At 49.8% G+C, this 16,447-nt stretch overlaps 1 protein-coding gene across 1 annotated transcript; it reads left to right on the top strand.

Annotated features, from left to right (window-relative positions):
• Positions 1 to 225: 225 nt before the first annotated feature.
• LOC125997996 (arachidonate 12-lipoxygenase, 12R-type) lies at positions 226 to 15,040 on the top strand. Its single transcript, XM_049766189.1, has 15 exons — positions 226 to 372; positions 1,915 to 2,119; positions 7,649 to 7,730; positions 7,832 to 7,918; positions 8,008 to 8,130; positions 8,336 to 8,439; positions 8,665 to 8,837; positions 9,041 to 9,184; positions 10,545 to 10,748; positions 11,211 to 11,297; positions 11,577 to 11,746; positions 12,143 to 12,264; positions 14,224 to 14,324; positions 14,526 to 14,696; positions 14,861 to 15,040. Exons 1-15 carry the CDS (start codon positions 226 to 228, stop codon positions 15,038 to 15,040), a joined length of 2,100 nt encoding a protein of 699 aa, XP_049622146.1.
• Positions 15,041 to 16,447: the final 1,407 nt, after the last annotated feature.

Here is a 16,447-nt window from a genome sequence, read left to right on the forward strand (position 1 = left end):
GCCAGCCAGTCCCGCCCAGGCCTGCCTGGCTCTGGGCCTCCCTCCAGGACAGTAGCCTCTCTGGGCTCCTCCACTGCGGGACACTCATACTATCCTGTCCTGCCTCTCCAATTGGGGAGGCTGGCCCCTTCTACTCCTCTCTGTGGCCCTCTTGTCCTGGGCCTTGTGTGGCCCTCCTCTGGCTTGGGCAATCGAGTCCCCACGCGTGCCTTCTGAAGAGCAGCCATGGCCACCTACAAGGTCAAGGTGGCCACAGGTTCGGACCTCTTGTCAGGGACGATGGACTCCATCTCGCTGACCATTGTAGGCACTCTAGGAGAGAGCCACAAGCAGCTGCTCAACCACTTTGGGAGAGACTTCGCAACTGGGGCGGTAAGCGTGTGTGTGTGTGTGTGTGTGTGTGTGTGTGTGTGTGTGTGTGTTTATGTGTGTGTTACAAGTGTAGTAAGCGCAAGTGTGACTGATATGTGTATGCGTGCACACATCTAAGTTGTGTTTTTGTATCGGGTGTATGTATATTGTGTGTGGTGTTTGTGTGAAATTTGTGGAATGAATGAATACATGGCAGTATCTGTGAATGGATGTTTCCATGATATATATGAGTACATGTATGTAATATGTATGTGAATAGGAGTGTTCTGTGATATCTGGATATGTACGTGTGTGTGTGTGTGTGTGTGTGTGCGTGTGTGTAGCAAGGGAGAGTGGAGGCATGCAGAAGAGGCTGAGACCTTCAGAGAGGCTGAAAGCAGTGGGGTTCCAGGGTGTCTCTGGATGCCCCTCATTCCTGCCTCCTAATCTCTCCCCCTTTCCAGATCTCTGGTTCATCTTCTTTCATCCTAGTTTGTGACTTGAGTCCCTTTTCATTTCTCAGCTCTCACTGGCTTTTTCTCACCTCTTCTTCCTTTCTCCCTCATTCAGTCCCTCAATTCTCAACTCCTGACTTAGCTTTCTTCTCATCCATTTCCCACCATTCTCCTCAGTTCTTTATATTTCCTCTCTCTTGTCTTTCCTTCTCTCCCCTACCTTTCAGCCTTCTTCCAGGCTCACTTCATCCTTCAACTCCAACTCCCTACTTGGCTCTTTTCTCACACCTTTCCCATCATTCTCTTCTTTTCTTTTATCATTTTCTCTCTCCCCTCTCTCCTTGCTTACTCACTCTTCCTAAGCTATATTAATTGCAATGGGCTAAATTTCACAATACATTTTCTGACTTAAAATGACACCAGCCTATCTGACTGAAACGTAACTAAAATCATGTTTGTAAACATGGTGCTTAAATAAAGATATTATTTTAAAAAAATGATACCAGCCTGGGGTTGGAAAGGGAGTACAGTAGGTAGGATGCTTGCCTTGCATTCAGCCAACTTGAGTTTAATTCTCGGCATCCCATATGGTCCCCTGAGTACCCTCAGGAGTAATTTTTAGCATTGCTGGGTATACCACCCTCCAAAAAATATGGCATCCTGTAAGGTCAACAGTTCTCAGCTCTGATATGTGCTTCAGACACAGCCACCTACTTCTGTATGATCCTATGGGGTCACCCATCTATATATCTTACGGATAAGTGGAAGGAAGGAAAAGGGCTGGACCACATGTCCTACTCTGAACCTTCTGGGAGGTCCTGGTCTCCATTAGGATGTCTTTGTGATCTGTCCTGGGGAGACCTGCATGGCTCTTGCACACTCAGGTTACTGAGGAAGGAGGTAGGAGAGAGAGAGCCTAGGACATCAGGAACTGGGAATGACAGTGGGAGAGATTGGGCTCCTTCCCTGCTCAGGGGAGCTACTTGTGGGATTTGAGCTGGACCTGAGGGTGGGGAAATGTCCTGCCCTGAGAGACGCCGGGCTGGTGGGAGGCTGGGGGAACCAGGATCAAGCCGTGCCTGCTCAGCTGGCCCTGTGCCCTCTCTAGGTGGATGAGTACACGGTGCAGTGCCAGCAGGACCTGGGGGAGCTCATCATTATCCGCCTGCACAAGGAGCGCTACTCCTTCTTTCCCAAGAACTCCTGGTACTGCAACTACGTGCAGATCTGTGCACCCAACGGCCACATCTACCACTTTCCGGCCTACCAGTGGATCGAGAGCTATCAGACTCTGGCACTCCGGGAGGCCACAGGTAAGCTCTCACCTCATCACTGGCCCATACTCTTGTCTGGCCTTCCTGGAAGGGGCACTTCAGGGTCCCAGCGAGCCATCTAAATGCCCTTAGGGACTCTCAGGAGTCCATAAAATTTAGCCACATGGCTCTCTCAGCCCCTGTGCTATTTGGGGCTGCATATTGGGGAACAGGCATGAGTAACACTCAGGGATATGAAGGGGAGGATCTGTCACAGACCTCCTCACTCCCACTGGAAGCCCAGCGACTCTACAAAGACTCTTTATTTCCAACTTAGGCCAGATAGGAGGCACCATGGATGCCACAACATGCCCTGCATGGGCAGCAGTATGCCCACGGTTCCAATAGGTTGCTTGTAACTCTGACTGCCGCTTTGTTCTCTCACTTTATCAACATGTTCATTCTGGGTGGCACGCATGTTGTTTGGATGCCCAGGTTTTCCAAATCAGCCTTCTTCAGATGGAAGGGATGTTCCATTGTGCCAGAGAGCCCCTCACTCCCCGGAATGGACCTCATTTTTACTACAAGTATTGACTGCTTTTCTGAAAGATGCACTCCAATCACCCTCCCTCCATTTTCTACTCCCAGATAGACTCCATTATACTGCAATAGGAGACCCTATTACAATACAAAATATTGGGGTTTTCCAGGAGCCGTGATCAAGTTGCCAAGACCAGCCACTTGATGGTGGTTCCATGGAAGAGGAAAGAACCTGAACTTTTTTTTTTTTTTGGCCACACCCCGTGACGCTAAGGGGTTACTCCTGGCTATGTGCTCAGAAATCACTTCTGGCTTGGGGGACCATGTGGGACGCTGGGGAATCGAACTGCGGCCTCTCCTAGGCTAGTGCAGGCACCTAGGCTAGTGCCATCACTCCGGTCCCAGAACCTAAACTCCAGATACCCTCTTGGTCAAAGTCCTGGACTGGAGATTGGGGTCGGCTTCCTAATCCATGACTGTCACCTGGGCACTGGAAGCCAGTTCTGGTTTTATTTATTTATATATTTATTTACTTATTTATCTTTTGGTTTATGTGCCATACCTGACTGTGCTTAGGGCTTATTTCTGGCTCTTCTCTCAGGGATCACTCTTATGGCTCTTGTGGGGGGACCATATATGCTGCTGCAGTTTGAATCTGGGTTGGTTGCTTACAACTGATTTACCTTAACTATCTCTCCAGTATTCCTGTCCTAATTTTTCTCCTGACTCTATCCCCTGTGACCTGCTTCAATATAGATGGAGATAAGAGAAAAGCAGAGCTGAGAAAATCTCTAGAGTCCTTCTTCCCTATAGCTGATTCTCTCATTTCCAGATAGCAAAAACATTTCCTAAAAAGCAGGGACAGACTGCCTGGGTTCAGATCTCAGACCGCTGCTTCTCCTTGTAAGATGACTATGAAAGGGTTTAGAGCCATAGTACAGCAAGAAAAATGTGCCTTCCATGTTGTGTTAAATTTCTAGCACCCAATATGGTGCTCAGAGTACCACTAGGAGTAGTTCCTGAGCTGGGGAAGAGACCCAAAACTGGTGGGAAATTCCCTCCTTGAGGGAGGTTTCTTCCCATTGGTAGGTCTCAAATGCATGGCAGCAGGGGAAGGGTGACGTGGGGTGGCCAGGCAGAAATGGTGTTGGGTGGAGCAGCTGCCATGCAATACCAGGGCAGGGAGACTTGAGTCACTCGCTGGCCCTCTAAGGAGGGAACATCTCCACCCTGTGGGTGAAGCCAATCTAAGGGGCTGGGGCACTGGGGCCCCTGGAGGTCAGGGTTCACCTGAAGCATAGAGTTGTAGCAAATGGAAGGGAGGGAGATGGTAGAGGGTGTTGGGAAGGAAGACTGGTATTGAAGCAATTAGAAACATGCCAACTGGGATTGGCAGCCAGGACACTGTCAAAAGAACAGAAATTTGTAGTTTGCTTGTTTTATTTTTGTACTTAGGTCATACCTAACTTGCTTAGGGCTTACTCCTGCTCAGTGTCCAGGCATTGCTCCTGGCGGGGCTCAGGTGACCAAAGGGGATATTGGAAATGACTTAGTTGGCTACTTGCAAGGCAAGTGCCCTACCACAAGACTATATCTTTGATCCCCAAAATAACCTGGACTTTTATCTCAGAGAACACTGGGATACATTTCCTTAGGTTTTCAAGTGGCCAGGGAGTTATTACAGGGGTCAAGATGCTTGCCTTGCAAGGAGCCTACCCTGTTCAAATCCCTGGCACCACACATGACCTCTTAAACACCACTAGAGGTCACTTCTGAGTACAGAGCTAGGACAACAGAATAGCCCCTGAGTACTTTCCAGTGTGGAGGACCCCCCCACCCACCCAGACAAACAATTATTCTTCCAAGCCTCAGCAATCTCATTAATAAAATCAGCCTAAACTCTAAGGTTGTTTTATAGGACTGCTGAGAAAATCCAACAATATACTCTCTGAGAAATTTTTTTAAAGTTTCACTATTGGTAGGTACTGGGTGAGTGGTCAGACTGCCTGGGTTCAGATCTCAGACCACTGCTTCTTCTTGTAAGATACGTTGGAAAGGGTCCAGAGCTGTGGTACAGCAAGAATGCTGTACCTTGCATATAGCTCATCTAACTAACCTGTGGAAAATTTCTGCCACCTCATATGGTTCCCCCGAGCACCGTTAGGAGTAGAAGTTTCTGAGCTCAGAGGTAGGAGTATCCCCTGAATATCATCAGGTATGGTCTTAAACAAAAAAAAAATATACAAAGTATATATATATATATATAAATTACATAAGTAAAAATATAATAGATAATAACTATATAATTTATATATTTATATGTATAAAGTAATATATAATATATTATAAAGTAACATATATACGTCTGAAGAGTTTGTGGATAGAACACCATGCTGAAACTATTAGGCCAGAAGCATTTTCATTGTTCTACTTTTGGGCCATATCCGGTGCTGTGCAGGGATTACTACTGGTTCTGAGTTTAGGTATTACTCCTAGAGGGCTCAGCGGACCATATGGTGTGCTAAGGATCAATCCTAGGTTGATTACATACAAGGCATGAGTCCTATCTGTTGTACTATCTCTGGCGCTGGACACATTTTGAAATTCTGATTTTATTTAGAAGCTGCAAATACATATGTATATAGATTCATAATATGCATATGCATGTATGTGAAAAATTTGGCCCATAAACTGGACCAAACTTACAAAACTACTTATAAAACTAGTCTTGTGTTACCACACTATCAGAGTTTGTTGTTGTTTTTAGGCCACAGCCGATAGTGTTCAGGGGTCACTCCTGGCTCTGTTCTTAAAAATAACTCCTGGCAGGCCCTGGGGACCATATGAGATGCTGGAGATTGAATCCAGGTCATTTGCGTGCAAGGTTTTAAGTGTTGTTTTAATATAAATCAAAGAGTCCTAGAGTTGGTAAGGGAATGGTGAGGCCTTTCTTGGCTTGGTCTTGCTCCCACAGCCCCTATGGCCTGACGGGTCTGAAGGTTGCAGGGTGATACAGAGAAACTCCCAAAGCAGTCAGATGAAGTTCCAGGAGTCAGCCAGCTTGATTTCACGGTCCCAACTTAACATCTACATTTCCTCACATGGCTTCTATGCTAAGCCTTTTCCTAGCAGCCACTTCTCTACTCCTTCTGGCTTTCTTGGTCTCTGTCTTTCTTTCAGCTGCTTTTTCCAGACTCCCTTGCTGACTAACTCCCTTCGCTGATGCTACTGCTGCTGCTGCTTTGCTGATGCCCAGTTGCTAATGCTGAATCTGATGCTGAATCCTTTGCTGACTCTAATTCTCCTTCTTACTTCCTCTCTCCCCCCAAGTCAGCCTCTACCCGCCCATTCCATGTGTGGACAGTTCTGATCATTCAGGTGGGATAAATAAGAAGTTGGGAAGGGAATACCCACAGTTAAGTGCCCTACTCACTGCATCGTCGCTCCAGTCCAGCCCATCCACCACTAGAATCTTGAGTTTATATAGAAGCTATAACTGGATGTAGTTAGATGGCCTCAACAATACTGTGTTCTCTCAAGGTTTCATCCAGGAATACTCTCCCATCAGGGGAACAATGGGTAATGTGGATATTCTAAGGAATTTTTTCCAAGATGTGGGTCAACCAGTGGTTATGTTGGGGTTTTTGTGTGTGTCTCTGTTTGTTTGTTTGTTTGGTTGGTTGGTTGGTTTTGGGTCATACCTGGTGATGCTCAGGGGTTACTCCTGGTCCTGCACTCAGGAATTTCTCCTGGTGGTGCTTGAAGGAACATCTGGGATATCAGGGATCAAACCTGGATTAGCTATGTGCAAGGCAAGCACTCCACCTTCTGTACTATGGCTTCGGCCTTGGCTATGTCTTTCTGATTCCTGGTCTCCTCCAACAATATTGACAATAGTCAATAATATATGGTGTGTGTAAATAGGAAAATACATATATAAAAGTACACACCAAATATTATTGACTATACTATTAGGGCACTCTGAATTAAATATAATAATGCTCCTAGGGACCAGAGAGATAGCACAGAGGTAGGGCATTTGTCTTGCAAGCAGCTGATCCAGGATAGTTCAAATCCCTGTATCCCATATGGTCCCCCAAGCCAGCCAGGGTCCATTTCTGAACACAGAGCCAGGAGTAACCTCTGAATGCCACTGGATGTGACCCAAAGAACAAAGCAAAACAACAAAAGCTTCTATAACAAAAGTTTTGATACCCAGGAAAGATTGGATAAAGACTCTAGTAAATTTAGAGCAAGTTCTTTTTTTCTTCTACACCTGACTTTGCTCAAGGCTTACTCTGTCTCTGTGCTCAAGGATCACTCCCGGAGGGGTTTGGGGGACCTTATGAGATGTCAGAAAGCAAATATGGATTGGCAAGGAAGCGCCCTACCCCCCTGTACTATAGTTCTGGCCCTTAGAGTCTTAGAGCAGGTTTTGGCAATCAAAGAATTTTTGCTTACCTGGTGAAAAAAAAAAAGATAAACAAAACTTGATTGCTCTAGGTTTTGGTTCTTGGAAATGAGACCATATTGTGAGTTTGAATTGTTTGAATTGATTGTGGCCAGTCACTGGCCTCATAAGGTTGTTCTTCAGCAGGAATATATCGGTATATAAGGTTTGAAAGGTGTCATTTCTCAGAGTAACTGTAAGCTATTCAGTGGGCTTAGAAGAGGGACATCATGAGGTGTAGAGTTCATCATGAGGGGTAAAGTGAGGGTGCCGAGAGTGGCCCATGATATTTTTATTTGAGTTTGGGGCTGGAGAGATAGCACAGTGGTAGGGCATTTGCATTGTAAGTGACAGACCCATATGGACCCAAGTTCAATTCCCGGCATCCCATATGGTCCCCTGAGCCTGCCAGGAGCAATTTCTGAGTGTAGAGCCAGGAGTAACCCTTGAGTGCAGCTGGGTGTGGCCCAAAGATCAAAATAAATAAACAAATAAAAATCTGAGTTTTTACATCCTTGGATGTGGGTCCCCTGCATGAGCAGGGGCAGGTGGGAAAGGCCCAGGCCTCAGATCTTGAAGCTCCCTTGGTCTCCCTGCAGGAAAGACGGCCGCAGAGGACACTCTCCCGATCCTTCTGGAGCATCGACGGGAGGAGATCAGAGCCAAGCAGGACCTCTACCAGTGAGGGAGGGACAGAGGGGTGTGGGCAGTCAGGGGCCAGCGATGGCCCTTGGGGATGGCAGGTGGACACCAGGGCTCACTGTCTTGACATCTCTCTGCAGTTGGAGAGTCTTTGTTCCTGGCCTTCCCAACTATGTAAACATCCCGAGTTACTGCCCTCCAGTTCGAAGAAACCCCAACAGGCCTGAGTAAGGACCCTCGGCTGCCCTTCCTGCCCTCTGCCCCCTTCCTGCCCTCTGCCAGGGTGCCCACCCCAGTATTCCTCTCCTTCCCACAGATGGAATGGCTACATCCCCGGGTTCCCCATTCTCATCAACATCAAGGCCACCAGGTTCCTGAACTCAAATCTCCGCTTCTCCTTCATCAAAACAGCCTCTTTCTTTTACCGCCTGGCACCCATGTGAGTCTTGGGGAGGCGAGACCCCCCAAGAATGGCCTCAGAGCCGTCCAGCTCAAGGGGGAATGGTTGGCAAAGTTGAGGGAGCTAAAGATTGGTCTAAGAGGCTACACCCAGAGGCCAGAAAGCCAGACCCCAAGAGCAAGGTCTGGGAGAAGTGGGGGGCTGCAGCCTCACTGGGGGCCACATCTGCAATCTTGTGTCCCAGGTCCTTGGCCCTCAAAGTGCGCGGCATGCTGGACAGGAAACAGTCGTGGAAGAGACTGAAGGACATTAAGAAAATTTTCCCGGCCACCAAGACAGTCACTTCTGGTATGCAGCGGGGTGACCCCGATTGAATGTGAGGAGATACGGGCAAGAGGTTAGGGGTTCCTGAGGAAAATGCCTCCCTAGGACCCACTGCCTAGCTGGAGAAGAGTGGGGTGAGGGTGTTTGGTTTCCCTCTGGACTTCTGGGGCATGCATTGCCTTTCTCCGGCCCCATGCCTCTTTCAGGGGGGGCCCAGTCTCATTGCGACACCCCCTCATGGTCCCTCAGAGTATGTAGTGGAGCACTGGGCAGAAGACTGCTTTTTTGGCTACCAGTACCTCAATGGCATCAACCCAGTCGTGCTCCGCCGCTGCCATAGGATCCCAGACAAGTTCCCTGTCACAGATGACATGGTGTGTTCTTTCCTGGGAGAGGGGACGTGTCTGCAAGCAGAGCTAGAGGTGAGGCTTTTTCCTGTGGAGATCCCCACCTCTCTGCTTCCCCACCACCTGGGAATACCCATTTCTCCCCACCTTCACCATACTGAGGGCCACATGCTGGCCACTAACTTGTATGTGGGGTGTGGGGTTGGAGAACTCTGTCCCCAAGCTCTGGGACCCTGGTGCCCCTTATCGGTGCCGGCTCAACCACAGCTCCCCTGCAGAAGGGGAACATCTACTTGGCAGACTATCAGATTCTGGAAGGCATCCCCACGGTGGAGCTCAACGGCCAGAAACAACACCACTGCGCCCCTCTCTGCCTGCTGCACTTGGGCCCGGAAGGGAACTTGATGCCTATCGCCATCCAGGTACTTGGGTGCTGGCCTTGGTTATGGTATCAAGGTGTTGCCAATTCATGTGCGTGAATGTGTGTGAATGCAGGCAAACGTGGGGCGATGTGTGTTCTTAAATGTCCCTTGAATGGTTACTGGGTCAGGCTTGTGTGCATTTGAGATGGATGTACCTGTGGGTACGTACCTGCAGGAGTCTGTTTACATCTGTGTCTAAGTATTGGTGCTTCTGTTAATGTACCTATATTCATAGATATTCATGTCTGTGTGTGTGGCCAGAAGTGAATCTGGTATGTGGCTATGAGAGTAAAGTACAGGTGTGTACTCTACTAGTGTGTACGCATCCTAGTGTGCATACATCCGTGGGCTGCCACAGTGTTTGTATACCTGTTCATGAACTTGGATTCTGGGGGCTCAACAGAGACCAGATGGGAGCATGATTGGATGATTCTGTTCATCCATTCATTTGATAAATCAACCTCTGTTATGGCCAGGCCTCATCAGACTTGGTTGCTGCCTTGAGAAGACTCAAAGAGTTTGGCAGAAAAAGGAACTGAGATGGATGTTTCAGTTCCAGACCTCCACCAGGGTCAAGTCTAAATTAGGAAAAGTTCAGGGCACAGAGAGAATGGAGTTAAGAGAGGAGTTTTGGGATGGAGAGATAGCACAGCGATAGGGCGTTTGCCTTGCACATGGCTGATCCAGGACGAATCTGGGTTCAACCTCTGGCATCCCATATGGTTCCCTGAGCCTGCCAGGAGTGATGTCTGAAGTGCAGTGCCAGGAGAAACCCCTGAGTACTGCCGGGTGTGGTCCCCCCAATAAAAAGAATAGAGTTTTTCCATTCTTAGAATCCTCTCTGCCTTCCTTTTGCAAGTTAGGGTGTTTGTACCAGTTTCTCTGACCTCACCTAATATTCCCTTTGTCCTCTCTGGGGTTGAGCAACCTGGCCCTGCTCCTTCCCAATCATTAGTGGCTCAGGGTAGACTGGATTTCAGTCCCTCCTTCTCTCTGGGAATCAGGTATCCTTGGCTTGTGTAGCACCCAACCTACCTGGTAGCTAGCTGTATGTGAGGGCCGTGGGATTGAAATAAGGAAAGCTTTTCAGAGGAATCCGCTTGTGAGCACATTCCTGAAGAGGGAGTGGAAACTGTTGTGTAGAGAAAAGGACAGGGTGTACGGGGGAAGGTTCTATAGGCAGATGGAACAACAGCTGCAAATGTGAAGAAGGAGGAAAGGCCAGACTAGCTCAAAGGACTCGGGGTCAGGAGTTAGGGATTGAGTTTGTACTCTTCTCTGCAGGCCCCGACTAGTCGGGGCATTTGTGCTAATTTCTCTATCCTCACTTAATATGTTCTTTTTTTTTTTCTACCCCCAGCTAAGCCAGACCCCCGGACCTGATTGCCCCATTTTCCTGCCCAGTGACTCCGAGTGGGACTGGCTGCTGGCCAAGACTTGGGTGCGCTATGCGGAGTTCTATTGCCACGAAGCCATCTCCCATCTGCTGGAGACCCACCTCATGGCTGAGGCCTATTGCCTGGCTGTCTTTAGGCAGCTTCCCATGTGCCACCCCCTCTACAAGGTGTGTGCTTGGGTGATGGAGCCTTTCCGGCAGCTCTTCGTCCTCAGGGCTTCTTGTTAACAACAGGGAGGCAGCCGGAGGAGCCACAGAGAGGGCTGAGGATAAGACTTCCTGATATGAGGGGTGTTTCTGAAATGCGGGTGCTGAGGTTGTTTGGGAGCTAACTTCAATATTTTTTTTTTTTTTTTTTGGGGGGGCTCTCTCCAGTGGCGTTCAAGGGATCTGGAGCCACTCTTGTTGACTCGAAGTCTACTGACTGCAGTTTAATATAAGGGCCTGAGGACTCAGCGCTGCTCTGGTTATGTGGAGCCAGGGACAGTCCTGTGATGCCCTGGGGGACATGTAATGGCAGGGATCAAGGCTGGATAGGTTGTGTGCAAGGATGCACCCCAACCCCTACCTATGTCCCCTGGCATACCTAAAATTAATCTCTTCCCATTGCCCCCTGCTTTCTCTCCACAGCTTCTCATCCCTCACACTAGATTTACTATTCAGATCAACAGCATTGGGCGGGCCCTCCTCCTTAATGAGGGTGGACTCTCTGCGAGGGTAAGACTTATTTCCCCAATCCCAATAAGAATTCCTTTTGACTTTGGCTGTTAATTAAAATCAGAATTTTTCACTTGCCTAAATTTAAGTCATGAAGGGGTGTGGAGGAAAGGAACCATTTCAGGTGGGAGTTGTGTTTACAAGGGACCTTGTGGGGAGCTGGCCTTGCTGGTGTGGAGAGTGAGGGGTCCCAGGAGGAGGTTGGAGGGCACTCACTGGATTGTATGGGGGAATGCAGCCTTCTTCGAGGGGATTCCAGGGTCTGCTTCCTCCCTACAGGCCATGTCCCTGGGCCTGGAGGGCTTCGCTGAGGTCATGGTGCGGGGTCTGTCAAAGATCACCTATGAAAGCCTCTATCTCCCCAATGACTTTGTGGAGCGTGGGGTGCAGGACCTGCCGAGATATTATTACCGTGATGACAGCCTGGCGGTGTGGGATGCCTTGGAGAGGTGAGGTTGGGACAACAGTGAGTGATACTTGGGTGGATACCTTGAGGTGTTGGGAATAGGGTAGGAGTTTCCCAGCACCCAAGGCTGAGTGTCTGCCACAGGGATTCACCTCTGGAGGATCCAGGGAGGGCTGTGGGCCTTCCAGGCTTTGATTCTAGCCTGTATCCACCAGTCAGACCCCTTCTGGACTCTCTGAGCTGCCTAGGGATGCCCTCTGATTCTAATGAGGAAGCATTCCTCAATCTGACCTTGCCAGCTGCCAGTGCCACCTCCACCTCACACCTTCTACATATCAGCAGGCTTGGGGGTGCTCTGAACGAGCTAAAGCCAAAGTCTTCCAGGAAAAGTGGAAGAAGAGTTGGTAGAGTATTCATGGGCTCCCTGTCCCCAAACTAGGTACGTGACCGAGGTCATCACCTACTATTACCCATGCGATGCAGCCGTGGAGGCTGACACAGAGTTGCAGTGCTGGGTACAAGAGATATTCAAGGAGTGCCTCTTGGGGCGGGAGAGCTCAGGTATGGATCGCAGCCTCTGGGCACTCAGGAGGGATAGAACTGTGGGATGGGCTTATCCAAGGGCATTGGAGCTTATTTCCTTGGGGAGTGAAGGAGGACAAGTCACTGTCCAAGGGCTTCCTTTTGTGGGGAAGTCAGAGTTGAAGACCCAGCAGTCACTCTTGGTGGTGCTGAGAGACTCTGAGATGCCTGATGTTGAATCTTGTGGGGACTCCTGTATGCCCAGCATGTCCTCCACTGTTTAAAAATCTCTTTAACCCTGTGCTGGGATTCTGATGAGTCTACTGAGAGCCTGGAGCATGGCAGGCAATTAGTCCCTGTCTGAGATCTGGGGCTGTCAGACTTAAAGGGGCATCATTCCCTACTCAAGAAACAAATATTTATGGACTTTAGCTCAACTAGAAGAGGGGTGTGTGTGTGTGTGTGTGTGTGTGTGTGTGTGTGTGTGTGTGTGTGTGTGTGTGTGTGTGTAATGGGAGAATGAGAGAAGCCTCATTCCTTTTTTTATTGGCCACATCCAATGATGCTCATGGGTCACTCCTGGCTCTGCACTCGGAAATCAGGGGGCCATATGGGATGCCAGGGATTGAAGTCAGGTAGGCCACATTCAAGGCAAATAAATGCCTTACCTGTTGTGCTATCTCTTGGACTCCCAGGACATGCTGGGATGGCTCTCTGGCTCTTTGGCCTCTGTGGACAGACCACTTGGGTGTTCACTCACTCACCAAATAGTTAGTGAAACCCTACCATCTGTTACTAGGGAGGCCAGAGGGAACAGGACAAAAAGAGTACCCTCAAACCTCTGGGGGCATCTGCCCAAGGAAGCTGGAGTTCCCACTCTAAGCAGCATTAACCCAGTTTGGAGGAATGCTTGGGGAGGGGTCACAAGAAGCCAAGAGAGGCATGTCATTGAGAGGTGGTAGGCAGACGTTATTTAGTTGAGGTCTAATATGATTAAACTTTAGATAAGACCTGTAGACTGGAGGTGGGTGGGGTGTGCGTGTGAAGTGATCTTGGGGAGTCCATATGGGAAGTGTGAGAGCCAGAGCAGCACAGGGAATTCTGGGAGCTGCTTCCAGGTCCTACACTTGAGTAGGTTCCTGGCAGGGCTAAGGCCAAAGCTTGAGCAATGGCGGAGTTTAGAATTACTCAGAGCACCAGAGTGAAAGCAAGCAGATGTGATGTCTCTGTGCACAATTAGATGTTACCAGCAAGTGAGGAAAGATTTGGGAATCTGTTGTGATATTCTGAAGGGGAATCTGGAAATAACAAGAGCTCCAGACCTGGTGGGGCCAGAAACAACATTTGGTGACTAGTTGAGATTTAGTAGCGGGCTTGGTGAGGGGATGAAAGGCAAGCTCCAGGGTTTGGGCTTTTGTAACTGAATGGGAGTGCATGTTGTTCCTTGAATTGGGAGCCTGAAAGGGCGAGCAGTTTTGGGAAGCACAGGAAGGATCTAGTTTGAAGGTGGGCCTGGTTTGAAACCTGGGGTCACCAGGAGAGCAAGACCCATTGCTCAATGTAGCTACGGAAAGAAACAGGAGTTGCTGAGTCAGATGGGAGGTGGAACCACCTGGGACGTGCAGTCTTGCAGAAAGGGTGGGATAGCATAGGGCGAGGTGCTGAGCCAGGGCTGAAAGCTAGGATCCCTTTGGGCCTTTCCCCACTGCCCTGATTCCTGGAATCCAAGAGGGGCTGGAGCAGAGATCTAAAGCTCCTCCATGCTCGGCAGGTGCCTGACATAGCCTCAGAGAACACCAAAAGTTGAGTTCGGTTGAGGATGAAATGGGCTGTGCCCAAGGGGTGGGCATAGGTTGCTATGGAGGTCCAGGCTGGCAGAATGAAGGGAGGGAGGTGGCCACAGAGATGGGGCATGTGGGGGGCTGTGTCTGGAGGTCTCCTGTGGAGCAGCCAGGCCCAGGGCAGGACTGATGCTCTTGTGCCTTCCCGCTCCCTCAGGCTTCCCCACCTGCTTGCGGACAGTGCCTGAACTGATCAGATACGTCACCATTGTCATTTACACCTGCTCCGCCAAGCATGCAGCTGTCAACACGGGGCAGGTACCAGAGTTTCCCAACCCTGTCCTAGCTTCAGGCCTGATCGAGCTTTCATCCCCAACCTACCTCAAACCCAATGTCCCCTATAATCCTGGTCCAGCCCACCATTGGTCTCAAAGCCAGGCCTAGCTTCCATCCCAGGCGTAATTTAGACCAGGGTCTGGGGTTCCTCTTTGACTCAAACCTTCCTCTTCCCACCTGCAGTTAGAATTCACCTCCTGGATGCCCAATTTCCCATCCTCCATGAGGAACCCACCCATGCAGGCCAAGGGTCTAACCACTGAGGAGATATACATGAACACGTTGCCTGATGTGAAGACCACTTGCATCATTCTCCTGGTGCTTTGGACACTCAGTCGTGAGCCTGATGACAAGGTGCTCTGTGGCAGGTGGCAGGTGGCAGGGGAGGGGCAGTTGGCTGGGAGCTGAGAGCCAAGACCAAGGGTGTGTTGAGCGCAGAGAGCAAGGCTGCTATGTGGGGATCATGGAGGGTTGGGTAACTTGACCGCTTGATGCCAATTGGTTCTCTGGGCCCTCAGAGACTGCTGGGCCACTTCCCCGACATCCACTTTGTGGAGGAGGTTCCACGAAGGAGCATGGAGACCTTCCGCCAGCGCCTGATGGTCATCTCACACAACATCCGCCAGCGCAACAAGTGTTTGCCCATCCCCTACTACTACCTGGACCCGGTGCTCATCGAGAACAGCATTTCCATCTAGCATGCCCTCCCCTGCCCATGCCTGTTTTTCAAAAAAATGTCCCACTTCAAACACAAGCCTGGGTCTGTCAGTCTGGCCCTTTATTGAGAGGGGATGAGGTGGTGGGAACAGGGGGTGGGGGACGGGTGGTTACTGGGTGAGTGTTTTCCACCACTGTTGGGTCTAGGCAGGTGTAGGGCAGCTCCAGGTTCTGGTTCTGCTCACAGATGTCCTGGGAGAGCTGGGCCAGGTGGTTGCAGAAGGTTCCAGAAGGTGCTCTGGTGTGGCTCGTCCACCATGAAATATTCATTCGGGTAGGTAGGTGCCCAGGTGTCACTGTGAAAGATCTGCAAGGAAGAAGGTTGCAACCTTTGGTGTTTCAACCAAGCAGATTCTAATTCATCCAATCCCCAATTTCCCAGGCACCTGAATTACTTGATAGATTACCCGAGAGCCCTAATATGCCAGAAAATGTTCTGACATGCCCCCAGACCACCCATGACCTACTCAACTTGGAACACAAACAAACCATCCCCTTGGGCCATGGACCACCCCACTCTGAATCCCATCTACCCCTGTCCCCACTAAGCCATATTCTAGCTATTGGAGCCATGTTACCCAAAGTACCCCCAGTCACATAGGGCCCCACCCCCAGGAGCCCAGTTGCTAAGTACACCCTCTAGTGAAACTATTGTGACCAGTAGCTGCATTTGCTGTCTTGGAATCTGAGCTCTCCTTCACCCTGGGCCTTGATTACCATGTCCTTGTTCTCAGTGGTGACGTCCGAGAGGAACACAAGGGCATGGCAGATGGTGTTGACCACAGGGGGTGAGGCCACCAGGCCTGCCTGGCGTTTGGTGGTGGGTGTGGTGGATCGAGGAGCCACATGGTGGTAGGAGTATTGGGCATCCAGGCTCTGAATTCCAACTGACCCATCCCAAGCTGAATAAGCTCACTGTTCCTGTGAGATCCACTCTTGTAGCAAGCCCGCACAGCCCCCTTGGCTCTAGGACCCACGTACCTGGCTCTATTGATGGCAGCATGTTGGTCTGAGCAATTGAAGATGATCATGGTAAGATATTTAATAAGGCCTGCACAGCTGTCCAGTGCAGAAGAGACCTCTAGATGGGGGACAAGTGGAGAAAAAAAGAACTGAACCCCAGTGACTGATGCCCTGTACAAATGCAATCTGGAGGACAAGAGAGAGAGAGAGAGACAGACACTTCACCTGAACTGTGGCGGTCTAGAAAACCTTCCTGGAAGATCTCAGTGAGCCATGCTTGGAACTCTGAGTCTTTGCTAACTACACCGTCATCAGAATAATAGATGCCGGGTACAAAGCTGTGGGTCCAGGAAACCCATTGACTAATAGTTGGTGGCTTGTGCTACCCAGATAAACTGGAAGAGGCCATTGAACCAGATGGCCAC

The sequence above is a fragment of the Suncus etruscus genome, chromosome 20, assembly GCF_024139225.1.
Source record: "Suncus etruscus isolate mSunEtr1 chromosome 20, mSunEtr1.pri.cur, whole genome shotgun sequence".
NCBI classification, from domain to species: Eukaryota; Metazoa; Chordata; class Mammalia; order Eulipotyphla; family Soricidae; genus Suncus; species Suncus etruscus.